General features: G+C 40.7%; 1 protein-coding gene across 5 annotated transcripts in view; it reads right to left on the bottom strand.

The window, feature by feature from the left end:
- The window catches only part of ADGRV1 (adhesion G protein-coupled receptor V1), a 234,284-nt gene that overhangs the window by 190,354 nt on the left and 23,628 nt on the right, over window positions 1-20,302 (bottom strand). For all 5 annotated transcript variants that reach the window (XR_014539750.1, XM_083576419.1, XM_083576416.1 and 2 more), the window contains 11 exons: window positions 19,686-19,862; window positions 18,302-18,525; window positions 13,861-13,987; window positions 13,589-13,771; window positions 12,922-13,102; window positions 11,843-12,006; window positions 10,801-10,924; window positions 9,649-9,915; window positions 7,911-8,037; window positions 2,753-2,970; window positions 903-1,646 (listed from right to left, as the gene is read on the bottom strand). Coding sequence is in view for 4 of the 5 variants with exons in the window: in XM_083576419.1 (XP_083432545.1) it covers window positions 903-1,646; window positions 2,753-2,970; window positions 7,911-8,037; window positions 9,649-9,915; window positions 10,801-10,924; window positions 11,843-12,006; window positions 12,922-13,102; window positions 13,589-13,771; window positions 13,861-13,987; window positions 18,302-18,525; window positions 19,686-19,862 (2,536 nt within the window). In the remaining variant the exon portion in view is untranslated. The remainder of the gene's footprint in view (window positions 1-902; window positions 1,647-2,752; window positions 2,971-7,910; window positions 8,038-9,648; window positions 9,916-10,800; window positions 10,925-11,842; window positions 12,007-12,921; window positions 13,103-13,588; window positions 13,772-13,860; window positions 13,988-18,301; window positions 18,526-19,685; window positions 19,863-20,302) is intronic.

Here is a 20,302-nt window from a genome sequence, read left to right as displayed (position 1 = left end):
ACCCTTTTTAAAAGTCCCTTTATTGGGATGGATGAATTCCATACTGTGCTCCACTAGATTTGTTGAATGATAATCATTCATGTTGTATTTCATCACATAAAATAGGTTTCCCTTTGATGTATGTTATGCTTTCATTGTATATACATTACATTCAAACCACAGTCCAAAGCAGCTCAAAAGAGTGCTACTTTGCTGTTGTGCTTCAATATAAAAGAGTTGATATATTGATGACTGCAAAAAAAACAACAACCTGCAGATGCTACAGGAAACAATGGTTTGATCCTAGCTGGGTTTGTCTAGCCACAGTTAGAACAGGACTAAGTTATGGAATTCAGACATGATGAGGAACTGTGGTTTGTTCAAAGAGGGAAGGGGAAGTTTTCAATCTGATTGTGCATGTGAGAAGGAAGAAGAGAGAAGGGGATAAGCCATGGTTTCCCATTATTTCTGAATCAGGCCAGTGGCAAAGGGACAATGCAATATTATATAAACAAATATTCATGCCACTTCCAAGGCTGATTAGCACACCTGCTTCTAGCAAACTAGATATGTCTATGTAGTTTGAGATTGAGATAGAGATATGCATGCAGGAATGGTTGCTGAATGGTCCTGGAGAACTGAAGTCGACATTAATGTTATATATTTCTATTATATTTTTAAGAATGTGAACAATCACTGTATGCTATATCCTGTCACTGGCTTGTACAACAACAACAAAACACACACAGAGATTTAATATTATTTTTTGCAAGTATGTTGCTAGATTTCCTGCACAAGAAAAAAATATTTAACAACTGAAAATGATTCCAGTAACTGGAATATGTTTTTTTCCCTGAATGGAGTTTGGACCTGTCAAATTCCAGATATAAAAGAGAAAGGTTGATATATGACATATTGCTTACCATCAGCAATTGCTTCTCCTTTGAGGCTCTTGATACCTCCAGGCACAGGACTTCCATCAATGAAAAACTCAATTATGCCATCATCCAGTGTAATCAGAAGGTGGAGCCAAATGTTTTCCTCTAAGTATTTCATGACCGTGATCTTAGCCACATATGTCACGTTTGACGGCTGCGGCATGTAATGAAGCCTTACAGAAACATGAGATTCATTTGTGTGGATTTTCACTCCGTAATACATTGTCCCACTGCCATCGTCCTTCGCCAGGAGAAATCCATCACTATTGGCACTAGGAATCACCCATGCTGAAAATGTGAATTTGGCAAGCGTTCTGTTCTTACTGACGTGGAACTCGGGTTCGATGACCCCATACGCATCCTCTTCACCACTAAAAAACAAAGCATCTGTTCCAGTGTGATGACGTCGCATGTGAGGCTGTGACTGCACCACATTTGAAAACCTTCCCAGCAACAAGCAATCAATCATTGGAGGTAACCCTTCTTTGAATGTACTGGATACTATTTCCCAGCCAATCCGGACATCTCCAAACGTTCCCTGCTGCCTCAAAACTGTAAAGTTGGTAATGTGGGACATATCATCTTCAGACAGTACATCTTCTGCTATCTCCCTCTCCTGGCTTTTGGGATCTAGGATAAAGACTCCAAATGGATCATCATTGAATGGGATCATCACAGTGACAGAAAGGTTGGTTTCAGCTAACTGACCACCAGGACCTGGGAAACCACCTGAAATATTAAAATAAAAGTTCTTTATTAACTTCATAATTATTTACATTTCTTTCTAAATTCTATCCTTCTATGAAGGACTTCAGAACAGCACCCATCTTCATCCCTCACATATTTTATCACCCAGTGAAATTCACAGATGAGTGGGGATTTGAACCCGACTCTTCATTTGGCTACAAAACTACACCTTTCCCACCCAAAAGTACAGTTAGTCCTACATTATTTTTTTGAAATAATTTTTATTAAAGATTCTCTTGAATGATGAAAGAACATTCAATGTCTCTTTTTTCAGATCATAGAGTCTCTTAGCTACATTCAATGTAAGACAATGTTGTATCTGGCACAGGGTTGAAGGAGAAGAGAGGTTGGAGGAGAGAGTGGTGGGGAGAGGGTGGGTGGTAAATTTGTTTATTAATTTTCCTTTCCCCCCAAAAAAATTGGTGTATGTGTGAGGTTTTTGTGTCAGCATCACTTGGGCAGGTTCTCTTTCTCTTTTATTTTATTTTTTAAAATGACAACTGAAAGAATTGTAGCAACTAATAGTGGCTAATCAGCAGAATTGAACAATAAAGCTGGCAGTAGTTCATGAGGGGTCTGTGTAGCAGTGGAATCCTCCTGGCAGCAGCACTGTGCTGATCACGAGTGGAGCAGCAGCAAGGCTGGGGGAGCTCTGGGTTGGCAGAGTGTACCTATGGGGAAGCCAGCAACCTGCAGCTCCCTCAGCCTTGATGCCATCCTTCTTGGATAAGCTCAGTGCTTCCGCCAGGAGGACGCCATGCCCACCCCCCACTAATCACTGCTGGTTTTATCATTTTATTATCATTTTCTCTAGTAGTGTTCCCTGGAATGTGGAGCATTTTGACAATAATAAACAATTGGTGTTGTTTTCTATCTAGCTCAGTACTGTCTACACAATGACTTTCAGTGGACTTCCAGGGTTTCAGGCAGGGTTCTCTCCACCTGTAGATGTCAGGGTCTTCTGCGTGAGAAGCAGATGCTCTATCATTGAGCTACAGCCTTTCCCCATGGTAACTATGTAAGCCAACATTTCTGTGCTGTTTCTTCAGATTTGGACAAGGGGACCCCCCCCCCCGTTCCCAATGTACCTGAAGCATTCACCAGCTTTAGCGTGTAAAATTCATTGAATTCGGGGATTTTGTCTGGAATGGCATGGAGAGTTATAGGCCGTGATTGCTGGCCATCCAAGAACCAGACAACCCCACAGACTTGATAAAACTCTTCTCCTGGGTCCAAAGCAGAATCGTTTTCAAACAGCTGCCATGCCAAGGAAACATTGCCAAAGTGGCCTCTGTGTCTCAGAACCCTGTGCAGTAGATGGACACAAACAAGAGTCATTTCTCAGACAGGTAGCATCAAGAAGAAGAAGAAGAAAATAAAAACACAGATATAATATGAAAGCATTTCATGTTTCTCCACATAATCCATCTACAATACCTTCTTGGGAAGGAAGCAAAGAACACCCAGGTTTTTTTATCTGCATTTGCAGCCCAGTCCTAAAAGACATCTTCAATGCAGTGCAAACAAGGAGGGTGTCATTTCACTCCTTTTAGTTCCTATTGAGGCTCATGTTCATACTTAATCAGATAAAGCATTATCATAAAAATCCTGGCTGAGATCCAAATACCTACTTTATGCATGCTCAGGAGGCAATCTGGGCTCTTCCAGTGAAGGATTTTTGAATTTGTTTCCTTGAGCACAGCACACACACACACACAGCATGCCATCTGATAAAATTTGCAACCCATTGCACTCTGGGGTGCAGAGAACTAGCTAAGTGGATTCTGACCATTATCAGGAGCCATAATCAAAATATAGGGCTCTCATAGAAAATCTTAAGTGTTGCACAGGGAATTGGCAAGCAGCCATAGGACACCTTCATTGAATGTGCAAAACAAGCAGTAAATGGACTCTCTGTGGTTGGGGTGTGGTCAATCTTGGCCTGTCATAAGCTCCAATTTAGCCCACAATGTCATTTTACACAAACCACACCTACTTGAAAATCAGCTGGTGTGACTTGCAATGCCAGCTGATGGGCAGGAGGGCAGGGTTTCGATTCTGCCTTGGATGCACAAACAGGTCTTGCAGCCAAAACATGGTTTAGGCTTCCAGGGTTTGGCTTTGTGTTCTATTAGGATCAGGCGCTGTGGTCTAAACCACAGAGCCTGGGCTTGCTGATCAGAAGGTCGGCGGTTCAAATCCCCGCGGTGGGGTGAGCTCCTGTTGCTCAGTCCCTGCTCCTGACAACCTAGCTGTTTGAAAGCATGTCAAAGTCCAAGTAGATAAATAGGTACCGCTCCAGCAAGCAGGTAAATGACGTTTCTGTGCGCTGCTCTGGTTCGCCAGAAGCGTCTTAGTCATGCTGGCCACATGATCCGGAAGCTGTACACCGGCTCGCTCAGCCAGTAAAGCGAGATGAGCGCCACAACCCCATAGTCGTTCGCGACTGGATCTAATGGTCAGGGGTCCCTTTACCTTTATGCTCGGCCAAGGCAGACATTTGCAAGCATTAGTGGTATGCAGGAGAAGTCCCCTCCCTTTGATGGAAAAATGCACCTTCCTTCCTTCCTTCCTTCCCATTCACTTGATATAGCAGAGGGAAAAGAAGGGTGTGTTTTGTAAGCAAAGGCAGAGCATGGGACCTGCTGCCTATATTCCTCCTTTTCTCCCCTCCTTATCACTTTTGCAAGCCCCACAGGATGCATTTTGACAGGTGGGCAGGGCAAACTGCCTGCTAATCATGTGACAACATAATTACAGAGAACAGAATTTAAGACTGGAAAAAATGAGAAATTGATATATTTGACCATTCCTGCTCTCAGCATGCTGTGTAAAGGCAGCTTAATGAGGGAGCGATGCTATTGGCTTTTTAAGAAAGGCTAATCTGCTCTTTACTCTGCTTGTGCAAGGTGCAGGATTACAGCCCAAGTTAACTAAACATAGAGCAGAAGCTTTGTTCTGTCAGTCACTGGCTGTTTGGCAAGATAGACTCAAAAGCACTAATTATCCAGAATGAATCAGACAAGTAACATAACATCACTGAATCTTGTTATTACAAGTAGAATAAAACTTCTATTGAGAGTGGCAGGAAATAAACTAACTACAGGCAATATGTATTAAACCAAGATACTGTTGTTTACAAATGGCTCCTTTCAATGTGCAGGAGGAACTCAAATGTTCAGAGACATCTCCCACACAACTTAGGTCTTCACTTCAGTTCTGAAGGCTGCTCTGTCCATGAACTTGCGTGTCGAGACCCCGTAACCACCCCCTTGATGATGAATAAAAAACACCAGCCCACAGATATTTGGTTAATGTTATTGGGCAAATTTTGGCCACAACTTTATTGGCTACAGAATGTGAGTGGTATTGGCTTAGGTATTGAATAGACTCGACCATATTTGACTCCTGCCCATTGCACAGGGAATCCGGTAAGGGTAAACCACCAGAAGGGGGAGCCCCATTGATGCAAACCAACTCGAGCTCCACCAGGGTTCCTGAAGCAGTTGTGGCATGGCCTAGCCCCAGCCCGGGCTTTGGACAAGAGCCACACCCCCAGATTCCTTTAACAGAATACCCTTAAGCTTGGAGGGGCAGGTGGTGGCCTCCCCACCCCCACCATGCACACACACAAATAAACGATACCACACTCCGAGACAGGAGGCAATTCCACAGAGGGACAGAGGCAGCTTAGCGGGGTCGTCCTCAGTCTATGAAAGAAGCCCCAAGAGCAGTGGCAGACAAGACAGCAAGCGCGACGTAAAGAGGACAGCAAGCGCCGTGGAGCGGGAGCAGCAAATGCACAAATGGTTCAGATTGAGGAAGCGAGCCAAGAGAAAGCTCTCCGGCTTGCGTCTCCGCTTAAATGGGTGCTGGCCACGCCCCCCAGGCAGCGGATTGGTTGGCTGATTGATGGCATGGCCGGGATCCTCCGGGCAATGCAGGACTTCGTCCCCTGCCCCCAGAAGAGAGTGGGTAGCCACATGGTCCACCACAACTCCTCCCCACGGTTAAGTGGAGCAGATTTCTGCTGCATAGACAGAGAAGGCGATGACAATGTTCTCACTGCAAAAGCCTTTGCTCTTGTGTATACATCGTATTGTCCACAAAGATTAACACTGTCATAAGTTTCTGCGAACAATAGTTCTATCTTCTATATTTTTCATTAGCTGACATCCAAGGCACATATAATCAGGGCTGGATTTAGGTTTGATGAGTCCCTAAGTTACTGAAGGTAATGGGGCCCTCTATATGTCCAGATGTTGTTTGTCAACAACAAATTGTCGCTGTTAGAAATGAGCAAACCAGTGATATTTTAAGTAGCAGGCTAGCAGTGGGGCCCATTTCTTACATCATAGGAGCCTGCACAGCACAAAACACTGTTGCTGTATGTAGGTTTTATTTTATTTGTTTTTTATCTTATATTTTGGAAATGTACATCCATGTTTCTTTTTCTTTATTTTTTGGGGGGCCCCCCAAGAGAGTGGGGCCCTAAGCTATAGCTTGTTTAGCTTATACATAAATCTGGCACTGCATATAATATATTATTAAGAACATAAGAAGAGGTCTTCTGGATCAAGCCAAAGGCCTATCCAGTCCAGCATTTTGTTTTCACAGCAGCCAACAAGCGTCTATGAAAAGCCCAGAAGCAGGACCTGGTGCAACAGCAGTCTTCCCACCTGCAGTTCCCAGCAAACAGTATTCAGAGGCATTCTGCCTCCCTCTGTACCATGTGCAATAACAAGGCTTTAGTAATTAATTAATTTGGGAACAATAACGCTCCATTAACTCACTGAAAAGTTGAAATGGAGCCACGATAGAATGAGGTAAGGCATCTGGGAAGCTTACTTAATCGTAACAGTCCAGCTTTGAGAAAAGGTGCCTAGTGAATTTCTTTCACAGGAAAACTCTGAAGTAGTCACAAGAAATAGCCAAGGTCCCTTTTGCTACAGGGCAGACACACTGTGCCCCCACATTTCTTTTTTCAACTCGACAACTGTGTTTAACAAAGGCTTGTTTACTCACAGAGTGCTATGTTTTGAGAATACTGAGATAATAATTCACCAATTTAAGAAAATTCTCTCAACTCACAGCCAGGCCATTCAAAAAGCTTTAGTCATATTCTAAATAAAGAAAAAGCTTTCTCTCTTTTTTGGGGGAAGGGGAAGGAGAGAAATCAGCAGCAACTTTTGGGGAGAAATAAACACCACAGGGAAAATCCTCTTCACAGCTATTTAGACCAGAATCATTACTGGAGTTTCACTAGATTATCTCTATGGCCTACCAATCCACTTGTAAGAGTGTCAACGGATTCTACACCTCCTGCCGAGTTAATTGGCAGCATAGCAAGGGTCATCAGTCAAACAAAAATAACTTTTTAAACCCTGCTGGCACTGGGTACATTCATGAATGAGCACCAATAATAGCCTGCAGAAAGTCCTTTCAAGCCAAGCAGGTTTTGATTTTCTTTCCCCAAATCCTTTCAGGATTAACACAAATATTCGGAAAAGAAAACAAACATCAGAAGCTTTATATAACTAAAAGAATCATTTGAGGTAAATTTTCAAAGCAAGTATTTCCACCGAACACGACTTGCTAGACGCCCTAACAGTTTTTGTCAACATGCTGCCCCCTCCGTCCAACTCCAACACTATCTGGAGGGTCAGCAGCATGATTCCCACTTTTATTTATAATTCTTAACTTTTATTTACATGTTCATTCAGAATTCAAAGTTGCCATTTGAACATTTTTAGAAATAGCATTATTATCTTGATCTGCCAATTCAGCTGGCCATCTTGGAAAGGGATTCCCACTATCTACTCTGTTCAGCATATTTACTTTCATAAATTACCTTATAGCTTCTTATAATTTCCTTTCTACAAAGCAGTGCATGTTATCACACTTGGATTTTCCTTTACACATGCCAGAAGGGAGACTCCATTTTTTTCCAAGGGTACAGCCCTGACAGATCATATTGTCTCATAAAAAAAAATAATGTAGAAGGGAATTGTTTCCAAGAGAGGTCCATATATACAAATAGTCACGTGTTAAACTCCTTCTAAAACTATGCAAATATTAAAAACTTTCCCCTTGTGCAATTTTTGACATAGAAGCACCTTTTGAAGCACTTCTGATTGCTTAAAACCTTCCTGTCGCAAGGACAAGTAAGACTGAATTGATTCCAGGAAAGTGTGATCCAAGATATTTACTGAAGTGACAAGCTGCATTTAGTTGAGTGTTACTTACAAAAAATCATTGGTCTTGCCTTCTTCTACTGCTTTGTCTGTACGCTCCAATGAGAAGATGCCATTTGGGTCATCATTTGCTTCAATTATTACTGTTGCCATTCCAGATCCGTAGACCACTGTGTCTCCTAAGCAACAATTTTTTTGTTTAAAGATAATGCTAAAAGCAAACAGCATAATATCGGGGGGGGGGGGGATTCCATACCCTAGCCTAATGTTTTTTCTAGATCCAAGATTCTGTATATCTGCCATCTAATTCAGACAACCTTCTCCCTTTGTATGTTGTAAAAGGGACAGCATGCTTTTCCCCAACACACACACTCAAGCTTGGTCCTGCTAGACATATATGTGGGAATTTTATCTGCATATGGTCTGTGTGCATAAAATCCATCTCACACAGGCCTGAATTAAGAGGTTTGCTTCACGGATTTTTGTATATGTGGGATGTGAAGTTGTGGTTGATATGTGTTGGATTATATGTGTGTAGAAGACTGTATACCTGGGATGGAGAACTTCAAGCCAATCAGGTCTATCTGGCTCTCATAACTCTCCCTGGGCCACACCATCTCTCCCCAGACCATGCCCATCAACAGCCCAGCTCTGTACTCTCCTCAAATGATTTTGTCTGGCTGGATGTGAACTGTGATAATGCCTCTTGTCTGCCTGGAGGATGTGCAGATGGGGTGGGAGTGTAGAAACTTCTGACTTTTGTGAGAGGAGTGTAGCCTGCTCTATCTTTTGTCCCACCAGCTTTTGCTTCTGACTGCCCATAGCTGGCATGTGGACCTTGGAAGGTTGCCAGTAAGGGAATGGGGACCTCAGGCTGAAGGCAGCTCCCCCCTTGTTTTATGCAAATGTTATGCCCATACATTGCTTTTATGGGGCATCCCAAGGTAGGCAGGCACATCTGGTAGCCATGGCAGGAAGACATAGTCTTGTTCCTCCACTGCTCACACAGAGGTTGCCCAAGCAGGGTCTAAAAGAAAAAAGCTAAGGTAGCCTTTGAAAACAGCATGCCATCATGTACACTGGAGTAAATGGGCTCTGTTCATGAGTAACTACCTAGAAGTCTAAATAGATAGGATGATGGCTATTAGCATACCTGACACTGGGAGCCTAAGTGGTAAATGGAGCTTGTATTTATTTATTTATTTATATTTACTTTAGAGCCAAGGAAGTGAACCCAGTATGGCTGAAGTCTTCTAGATCACAGCCTGAGCTGTTTAAGATAACAGGATGAGAGAACCGACTATTATAGAGCACAACTTTATGGCTGCCATGAAGTTTATATACAACAATAAAAACATCAAATATATTGCACAGCACAATGACACATTTGTACTTAACCCCGTGTAAATTTGTACCTAGCCACTTATGCCTATCTTTTTTCTCTTTTGTTCTATATATGTAAGGCTGGGGGTTATTTACATATATATTGGTTGTTTTAATATCCAACACAAATAATGAAAGCCAAATTAGTTCTATAAAAGTCGGTCACAAAACAAATCAGCTGGGTGTTTTTGTTTTGCTTCTAATCCAGCAATATTACAACCAGCCCCAATTGCATGGATGCAGGCATACTGCACATTTCACAAGGGTATAAAAAGGATGCTTTAATGTGAAGAAGCATGGGAATACCCTAATCAGCTCCCCCAAAATATCATTCACGAAATGAGAAAAGCAACATCAGAAATGCAGCAGCTGCTTAGTTTACATAGAGATCAAATAATCATTTGAACCTGTTGAGTTGAAGAGAATGATATAAAAAGTCTCATCCGACTCAGGGGTATCGTCATCATTGATAAACATGGTTATGTTTTGTTCTCGTATTCCAACATCAAAAAAAAGCACACCACTCTTTTCGCTAGGCATAAAGTCTCCCTCTTCAGCAGTGGCTCCTCCATTAACAGTGGCGTACGAAACTGAAACGGCATCAACATCCGAGCCATTCCTTATGACTACAAAATTAGCAATGCCACCTTCATGAGCCTTCACAACAACGGGATCTGAAATACATATGCAGTGTGCAAAAGAAAGAGAAATCAATACAACAGAATTGTAACCTTCCTTTGCAAATATTGTTTCCAGAAAAGAGAAAAAAAATCTACTTTTTAATGAGATACACTTTTCATAGTACTGAATGTCTCCACTCCACTGTTACCTTACAAATTAGGAGAAGAGCATAGCACATTAATAAGCTTCCAGGCAAAGATTTACTGCCATCATTATATTTATACCTTCGGGGTTTGGAATGCTCTAAATGGCTTACAGTAAAATCATAGAATTATAGAGTTGGAAAGGATTCTAAGGATCATCTAGTCCAACCCCCTGAAATGCAGGAATATTCAGCTGTCCCGTTCGGGGATCAAACCTGCAACCTTGGCATTATCAGCACCATGCTCTAACCAACTGAGACTACAGTGGCACAATGCAGACATCACACCAAACCATGGTTTATGCTAACCATAGTTAAGGACCCAACAATATGGTATGAATTCTGAAATGTACAACAGTAATACCATTATTGCTTTCATTTCCCCTCTGTTCAGTTCTCAGCTTCATAAGTTCATTCCTCCTCCCATGGCTCAGAACCTCTTGAGATGGAGCAATGGTACAAATTTCCATTTGTCAATAGTTTTCAAACTAAGAAATAATGTCAAACCACATCTAATACACACTGTGGTTTGATATCCTGGTTTGGATGCTCCTTTACAAACCATGATCTGACACACCATGCTGCCAAAAGGTAGGCTATAAATGCAGTAAATAAATAAAATAAAATGAGCACATAGGAGATCACAAATTAAGAGAAAGCCAAGCAGATTGTGCCACTCCTATTTATCTTGTTTTAGATCCATCACTCAATATAAGCTACACTGAAGATCTCTCACCAGCAAAATAAATTGGGTCGTCGTTTTTTGTAATCTGCAAGGTTGCAGTGGTTATATTTCCAATTCTAGCACCCCCTGTGGCATTGAAAAGACTAAGGATGAATACCTCGATTTCTTCAGGTATCTGAAAAAATATAAAAAGTTAACGTATGTTACCTCTAAATGCTGTATAATTAAAACAAAGTTGCCAAACATTAACTCTTGCAAATCATGGAACACAACTGTAGAATAATGGGAATATTAAAACAAACAGAATAATGAATGCAGAATAATGAGATCTACCGTAAGTTATAAATATATATCCTAGATTAGCTAGTTTGATACACTATAATCAGAAGAAGAAGAGGAGGATTTTGGATTTGATATCCTGCTTTATCACTACCTTAAGGAGTCTCAAAGCAGCTAACATTCTCCTTTCCCTTCCTCCTGCACAACAAACACTCTGTGAGGTGAGTGGGGCTGAGAGACTTCAAATAAGTGTGACTAGCCCAAGGTCATCCAGCAGCTGCATGTGGAGGAGCGGGGACGCAAACCCAGTTCACCAGATTACAAGACTACCACTCTTGAGCACTACACCACAGTGGCTCTCAGCATAACAATGGGTATGTTTGAACTTAAAACTTTCCCCATTTAAATCAGTGGAGCTTAAAACTGTGGATGTTTGCCACTTTCGATGGTATTTCCCTACTATGATAATTTCCCAGTAGCTTGGAGGTGATCATTTCATATATTTACATAAAAGAAAGAAAGTTGAGGCTCTCAAACTGAAGGAAGATGTATAGATGGTTGCTAGAATGGGAAACTAAGAGTTAAATCCGTAATGATTAAATGGGCACAAGACATAGGACATAATACACAAATTGAAGATTGGGAAAAATTATGGAATGTGGATCTAAAATTTACCGACTGTATAACTCTGAAACAGAATTGCATGATGTACCAATGACTAATTCTTTTTTCTGTATGTGTTGAAAATGTTGAATATTAAACTGGAAAACTAATTTAATAATAATAATAAAGTTACTTGCATAAAAGTGTTTACCTCATCAGGCACTGAATATACGGTGATATTTTTTGAAAATTCTTCATTTCCAAAGAAAACTGTCCCTTGCTCTGGGAAGATGTCTTTTGTAGAAGCTGGGTAAGTTGCCCAAGACACAGTTACATTGCCAAAAGTTCCTTGGCTTCGCAAGACTCTGAACACCGCTTTGAAACACAAATGCATTATTTGGTAAATGTACAGCATTAAGAGATTCAAAGACAGAGTAGAAAAACTCAAAGAAAAAACAGTTTTAAAAGACAAGTATCTGTAACTATGAAAGTGGCATATACGCATTTACAGATATTCATCCCAAGGAAGAATGCTGCTTATTGCAAGCTCAATAAATAGCAAGCCACCATTATTGCTGTTGTTGCAGCAGCAGAGAACTGTGCTATGGCATCTGCTGCAGCATCACTTCTCATGTCATGAAGGTCCCAGATGAGAAATCTTGAGCTATGTTAAAACAGTAACACACAACAACAACAACAACAACAACAACAACAGCAATTTATTATTTGTACCCTGCCCATCTGGCTGAGTTTCCCCAGCCACTCTGGGCGGCTTCCAACAAAGATTAAAAATACATTAAAATGTCACACATTAAAAACTTCCCTGAACAGGGCTGCCTTCAGATGTCTTCTAAATGTCAGATAGTTGTTTATCTCTTTGACATCTGATGGGAGGGCGTTCCACAGGGCAGGCGCCACTACCGAGAAGGACCTCTGCCTGGTTCCCTGTAGCTTTGCTTCTTGCAGTGAGGGAACCACCAGAAGGCCCTTGGAGCTGGACCTCAGTGTCCGGGCAGAACGATGGGGGCGGAGACTATGGCTCATCATACCTGTGTCACCTTCCTCACACCTCAGGTAGACAAATATTGCCATGTGGAAGAGCCACAGAGTGGAGTCCTCTGTTACCTGGGCTCCAGATTTTACAGTATAGGAAGGAACTCTGTAGCAGCAGCATCTGTACTATGAGGGGTATCAGGTGAAGGAGTCTTGAGAGACAGTAAGTTACAAAATTTATGATAAAATGGCAAGACTTAATATGAGCTAACCTACAACAGAGCAGTAAGGAATTACCAGCATAGAAGTCTCTGCCTTTGCTTTCATTTATTGTTATTGTTAATCCATCCTCAGCAAACTGAATTATTCCATGGGGATCATCATTCTTCAAGATTGTTATGTTGACAACTGTGGCATTTCCCAGTTTACTTGGCAGCTCACCGTGGCTACTGAGAACCACTGAGTAAAATTCATCCAACTAGAACAGGGAAACCAAATCAGAACAATATGGTCTGGCAACACTCATAGCAATCAAGAGACTAGTCCAAATTTATCGATCAGCCAGCGTAAAATAAAATTTAGCAAATGTTACCTCAGGATGTGGAAAGTGCAACTCATATTTTAACAGTAGCACAACTGCCTATTAGACACAAATGGAAAATGATAAATCTGCCCTCTGTAGATGACTAGTGTTTGAGAGCATGGAATATAGCTTACTCATTTAAACTTACAGACACATGAAAACAAAAAAGAATCAGGAAACAGAAACATAACATTTCCTCCTCCATCTCAACACAAAGTGGCCATGATTATTTCATTCTTAGGGCAAGGGTAGCATTTTCAACACTGCATAACCCACCAAAAATCCAATCAGTTCAGGGGGATGTTTTAGATTCTAAATGTCAGAAGTGCATCCTTTATTATTCCAAGTTAGGCATGAGGAATTCTTTCTGCCTCTCTTTACCTCTGGAATCCCATCCATCTTTGTTAGCAACGTAATTTTAATTTCTCTTTCTCCAGGCTTAAACTCCAGGATTCCTGTACTTCCATAGAACTCGCTGTCTCTTGGTTCTACAGTATAACGTAGAAATTGCTTGATGAGGGCTCCCCTGGACCGGACAATCTGAAGTTCAACGGATTCTCCTTCCTTTAAAACAAATCCAAAATCCAAAAGATTTGAGTATTCTTATTTGGTGTGGTTCCATCATGGAAGGGGTTTAGTTTCTGAGCACTTACTTTTATCCTGTACGGCCCTCTTGAAGATAAAGAAAATTCAAACACTCCTCCAGGATCATCATTTTCCAGAATAACCACTTCACGGCTAATATAGCCAGATTTCAGGATCTGATTTTCCACATTCACCCTGAAGAAATAATTCCAAAGATGCTTTTAACCAGCAAGTTAGTTAAGCATTAAATCCACCAACAACAACCATGTTATTCTGAAATACCCCCCCCCCCCCACTGAAGGTACATTTGCCCCCATCACTGGCTCCCTTTCTGGAGCAAACACACATTTTATTTGCTAATGGATTGAATATATTATTCACTTTGTTATTCTTTTATTATATCGCCTTTGACTGATGATTATTTTTGCATTCATATTTTTGTATCGTAAAACCACTTTATGAATGAATGTCGAAAAGTGGTATACAAAAGCTGTACTTAAACAAAGAATGAACAAAGTCTTTCTGCACAGACTATATTTTATTTATATTTGCCTAGATTTTTTTTTCAAAAAAAGATTAAACGTGCACACTTCACACAGAGAAAGACAATAAAACACAGTGACATACAAGAGTACTGGATGATAAGCTTTTAAAAGCACTGCTGGATTTGAAAGCACTGAAGAACAGGTTTTAGTGTCCTGCTAACATGTAACAAACTTTCCAATAACATTTGCTATGAAAAGTTGTTGAAAGTAAATATTTTGTTTCCAACTTCATCTGAGACGACATTTTGCCCCTTGATTGTTTCCTGTGCTGCAAATCTACCCAACAAGCAGATCTGATTTCAAGAGCTCACACTGCCAATGAGAATCCTTTAAAATGGCTTCAATGCAAGGGTTTCTGTGCATACACACACTAAACCTGAATCTTATTCTTAACCAAATTCAGTGTTCCTGAAGTGATACTCAACTTCAGGAACTGAAGTTGTTAACTAATGTTAACTAATGCTTAAGCTCTTGATTAGTTGCTGGAGCATATAAAGATGCAGATATTATGTTCCTAGGTAATTTGTATTAATTGTTTTTAAATGATCAATGATGTATCTAAATTGGCTGCAACACTAATATGTGCAATTTATTTCAATAAAACCCCAATCCTAAACCGGCTTACATGGAAGTAATTCTCCCTGAACATGGAAGCATTTACTTCCAAGTCAATGTGCATAGGGTTGTGATGTATGTTCCCTAAACATTGCAGTGAAAACACACAATCTATTTGAGGATGAAAACAATTTCTGCTTAACTCTAATTATGCAGCTCCATTATACCATATTTGGGAGGCCTGATTTCCCAGCGGTGAAATCAGAACAACCAATCTACTGTTCTGCATTATCTTCAAACATCAAACACCAAGCCATGCATTCATAACTTTTTATTATTATTCATAGGCCCTACATAAAGGAACGTTTTCAGTCCTCCACCCCATGCTCCCAAATAAAACAGCAACAGGAAGCATGCATTGCCCAAGGAGGTCCGATAGGCATGGTGCTTCAGAAGGAAAGAAATATTAAAGGAGACACAGTCTTGTCCAGACCAACCACTTCCAAAACAAAGTGCTGATTCACTGAATACAAAGACACAGCTTGCTGCACTTACCCAAAGTACACGACAAACCTTTCTGTCTCTACCCTGTCAATACAGAGAGAAATAAGTGGGGGGTAGGAATAAAACCACTGTTTGCCAGATTCTTTGCAGGAGAGTTCTTTAGAGGAGGAAATAAAAAGCGGGGCGGGATAAAAAAATTTTTTAAAAACCCTGCACCTTTCCAGCAGCTAATGTTCACTTTATGGGAATTCTACTTGCTTGGCACTCACTTGTTTGACTAATGCTAGCAAGAGGTTCAGCAATTCCCACTCATGGGAGATGACCCCATGACCAATTGGGATGTCAAGGACCATTCAAGGCCTTCGCTGCCAGCACTGCTCCAAGAGCTAGCCGCCAACTGCCAAGCACTGTGCAGGCATACAGGCTACACAGCAGCTGAGTAAATTTTATTCAGCACCGTCTGTAATTACTCAGTGCTTTTAATTAGACAAAAGAAACCCATTTTATTCATTGATGCACAACCCTCCAGGACCTGCCATCCCACTACGCTGCCCAAATAATTGTCTGAGTAGATAAAGAAGGGCAGGGGTTGCCATTGTTCTGATTTTTGTAATGGGGACATATTTGAAAGGCCTCATTTAGGCAGGAGTTAAAACAGCATGAAGTGTTATTTGTGGCTGCTTTTTCAGTAAATCAAACTGTAAGAATGATGTAAGAGGCGAAAGCATTTTCCAAGCCCAACATTTTATCGGCTCGAAACAAATGCTTAACGGTACCAACCACTTGTCAGAAGATATGGCTGGAAATGGAATAGTGCCTCTGATCCAAACCTAGCATTTTTAATACCCCAGTTACTTTGATTCATTATAAATTGCTGTCTGCCTGTATATCTTAGTTATACAAGCATGTGTGAATGGCATTTGTCCTTGGCAATGTCTGCTCCATAAGCTGCCACTGAAATTCACAGGAGTTCGGCAGAAAAAACTCTCTGCATAGAAAACCTGTGCTAAGTGTTGTATGCAAAGATGACATAATCCCTTCCCAAAGAGTTCAGCAGGCAGAACAAAGATAAATGCCTGGACTCTAATAGCGTAGCATAAATAGGGACGTACCTAGGGGTTGGCTAGGTTGGCCCCCGCCAAGAGCACAGAACCAGGGGAGCACTCGAATCACACCTCCCATCTGGCTCCAAGTGGCTATGAGCCCACCCGCCTGTCCTCACACTTCCTGGGCCACTCCTTCACTGCTCTGGGCAGCCGGGTGAGGTGTGCAGGCTCCTCTGGGTACCTTGGTGGAGGATCCTCACCAAGGGCACAAGGAATAGGGGGCACCGATACAGCTCCTTGCCAAGGGCGCAAGAGAGCCTAGGTACACCTCTGAGTATAAATGAGGTTGCCAAAAGCAAACTAGCAAATCAAAGCATAAAAACTGGAGGACAGGTTTCAGCACAGCACTAATAAGGAATGTCATTTTCACAAAGGCATTATGAACCACAAACTGACTGAAGGGGGAAAGATGACAGAAAAAGAGGCTCAGGGACAGAAAGCTGGTTACAGTACTATAGACACCAGGGCCTAAATCCCAAACAGTTAAGCATACCTGACACCATAGTGAGCTAACCTGTGCTGGATTTAGACCAAGATTACAAAACAAGCATTTTCATATTCTTGATAAGCAATATACATAATGTATATGGTGTAACCTAGAGTTCTTCTACCTTGGGTTGCCAGATCTTGTTGGATTACAACTCCCACCATCTCTGACCACTGGCTAAGGCATGTCCCTCAACCGCCCCAATTCCAGGATGAGTGGGACATGCTGGAATTCTAGATGCCATCCCAGCAATCTGGTGTTATGTCTTGAGCTTGGATCCTTGAACAATAGGAAGGTAGGATTCTAGACGGCAGCAACCTGATTGGCCCATGAGAGCCATCCAATCCGGCTCCAGGAGGGGACTTTGAATCAGCCTATCACATGTGAATCACTCTAGAATGTAGCACCTGAAGATCCTTCCCTGAAACTGCCCCCGCCTCCAATTTCCTGTTATCCTAAGGATCCACACGTTTGCTGATCTAACATCAAATTCTGAACAAATGATTTGATAAAGTACAATAATTTTATAGCAATGTGTACATTAAATGTGATATAGAATCAGATAAATAATATCAGACATAGCATTAAGGTTGATAAATCTAGTTTTTTAAAAACAAATCAGCTCTGTTGTCACTTTAATATTTATACCCAGTGCAGAAGCTCACCAAGTATAAGAACTAACTGGAAAAGGAAGAATATAACTTATGTATGGAAACATGAACAATACTCTGTATGGAATTAAGTTACATAATACCTGTTGAGGCAGCAGCAAAGAAGTTGAAATATCATAAATGAAATTCAACTGCTTTTCTTGTGTTAAGTCTCTGAGACACCTTACTATGAAAATCAATCCTATTACTTTTGAATGGTATGGCATTATAAGAACCAGATCATTACAGGCACATTTTGACAGAAGTATAACTTTACATGAAACTGAAATGGAAATTTAGCATAATTGTGCCTTCAGAGCAATGTTATCTGCCAAAGGAAATGCAGAAACAATTTCAGCGGACAACCAATATGATAGAGCCATCTGTTAGCATATTACCTATGAGTCAAAGGAATTCTTTTAAAAAAAACAATTTATGGCTCTGATTCAACATATAAAATGTCATGGATGCATAAGGTGTCTATGAACATTTACAGAATAATCTATGCATGTTTACTAAGAAATAAATTCTACTGTGCTTAAAGGGGCTTACTCAATACACCCCACCCCACAAGTAAGCGTACAAACGTTAGCCAGTGCATAAAATAATACAATCTAGATATAAAAAAGGGTATGTTGTGACAAATTATTGCAGAATAATACCTGTCTAATGACAATATTAGAGTCTCATTCATTTCTGGGATATCATCAGCTTTGACAGTAAGGTTGATTGCTGTGTCACTTTGTCCAGATAAAAATACAACAGAGCCAGAGAAAGGGCTTATATCATCAATAGTTACAGCTTTTGGATTGAGGCCAGAGGGTATCAGGCTCCAGAAAACAGTAGCTTGTCCATCAGTCCCATCTCGATGCAATGGAATGGAGGTCTAGAATATATACCAAGTTCTGTAAGGTTTTTTTTTTCTTATTGAATGTACATGCAACTCTAGATGCCAAGCTACAGCCAATATCAAATATCTAAAAACACATTTCTGAAATAGTACATAGATTGATTTATTTTTAACTTCTACAGCATTCTGCACCTATGAAATGCATTGAAAGAATTGTATGGCATCTTTTAAATATTGGTAAGGTGCGTCACAAATTAATGAAACATGAAAATGGGGGGGGGATTTAAATAACTAAAAAATCAGTGAAGTTCTCATGGTTGGGATGCAGAGTTTTTGTCATGCTCATCTTCCTTTTGAGAGATGTTTGCAAGTAACATTGCTTCCTTTCTACAAATCATCTCACCAGCAATCTTCACTCCGTAGCCTACCTAGGAGCCCACATTTCAAGGCCCAGATGAAGACATCATGAGGTAACCAACCACTCTCATTGGGCTTTTTTCAAAAGAAAGGGAAGGTGGGCAGCAAGGGAGGCTGCAGAGTGCTGGAGAAATGATTACATGGTAGGAAAACAGTGGTCAGTGTGGTTCGTTAAGGGAGCTGAGAGTTGTTAGGAAACCCTTAACAAAGTACAGTTCCCAGGATTCTTTTTGCAGAAAGCCATGACTCTTAAAAGTCGAATAAGAGTACTTCAAATGTGTGCTGTGGATGTGACCAAAAACATTGCCCCTTTGCCACCTCACAACAAGGAAGTAACCCTAAAACCCCACACAGAGCAAAATTCTGAAGTACCCTGAGAATGAGGAAGAAAAAAACGAAGCCTCTACATGGAACAAAAAAACCTTTTGAGAAATTGGAGGGAACCGTGTTATCTAGTACTTGATTTTACCTGGAGTTAGGAAAATATAACTTTTATTACAACTATATGACCCTTACCTCTGAGTAGCATCTTCATAGGTTGCAGGGAACAAATGGTGACATTTCAATTTAACTGTGATTCAGAGTTGTTAAGATTATTTTTCTTCATTACAGAACCATGATGACAAGGCATGAGAAATATTTTGAATAAGTAAGTGTTGCAAAATAAATTATTTCCCACTAGCTTGCAGAAGTTCGTGTTAAGTGAAGGCAGGCCCTGTACTTTCTCTGAAGAAAATGTGCAGTATGCAAGAACAACGTTTAAAGAAAGATTTACTTACTACTGTAAAAACAGCATCTTCTGGCTCATGTAAAATTACTGGAAGATTGCTGATAAAGCCAATTTCTCCATTTGCAATGTCAGGCGTAATTCTTAAGGAGATGTTTTGAATTTCACCTAGTCTAGGACTTACAGGTGGAACCAGAGGAGTGATATTCAGCAGTTCAACTTTTTCAAGCTGCAATAAGAGGAATAAAGATTTTAAGATTTTAACCACCAACTTATTTTTAAAAAATCAAGACAGAGTCTAATAAAATAGAAGGATCATGTAACAGCACAGAAGGAGCTCCTTCCATTCTCAGAATTGAGCAAAAACAAAGCATCCAAACTTTTATTTTTATTATCAATTTTATAACAGTGTGGGTTGCTGGGATTGGGATTGGACGGGCATCCAAACTCCCCAAAAAGCACACAGCAGAACTGGTTTCAATTGTTACTATTACAATTGCTGATACTTTTAAAAGAGCCAAACAGAACAAAGTCCCATGGGGAAATGCAAGACTAACAGAAAGTTTGGTGGATGAGGTTCCCAAAGGGCATTTTATCCACTGATGCTTTACATATTTTCTTGACCTAGCTGAGTTCTTTAAAGAATTTTGTATTCCTTTGAATTTGGAA

This window comes from Podarcis filfolensis, assembly GCF_964270895.1.
Source record: "Podarcis filfolensis genome assembly, chromosome: 11".
NCBI classification, from domain to species: domain Eukaryota; kingdom Metazoa; phylum Chordata; class Lepidosauria; order Squamata; family Lacertidae; genus Podarcis; species Podarcis filfolensis.
This window is presented reverse-complemented; position numbering and strand designations above follow the sequence as displayed.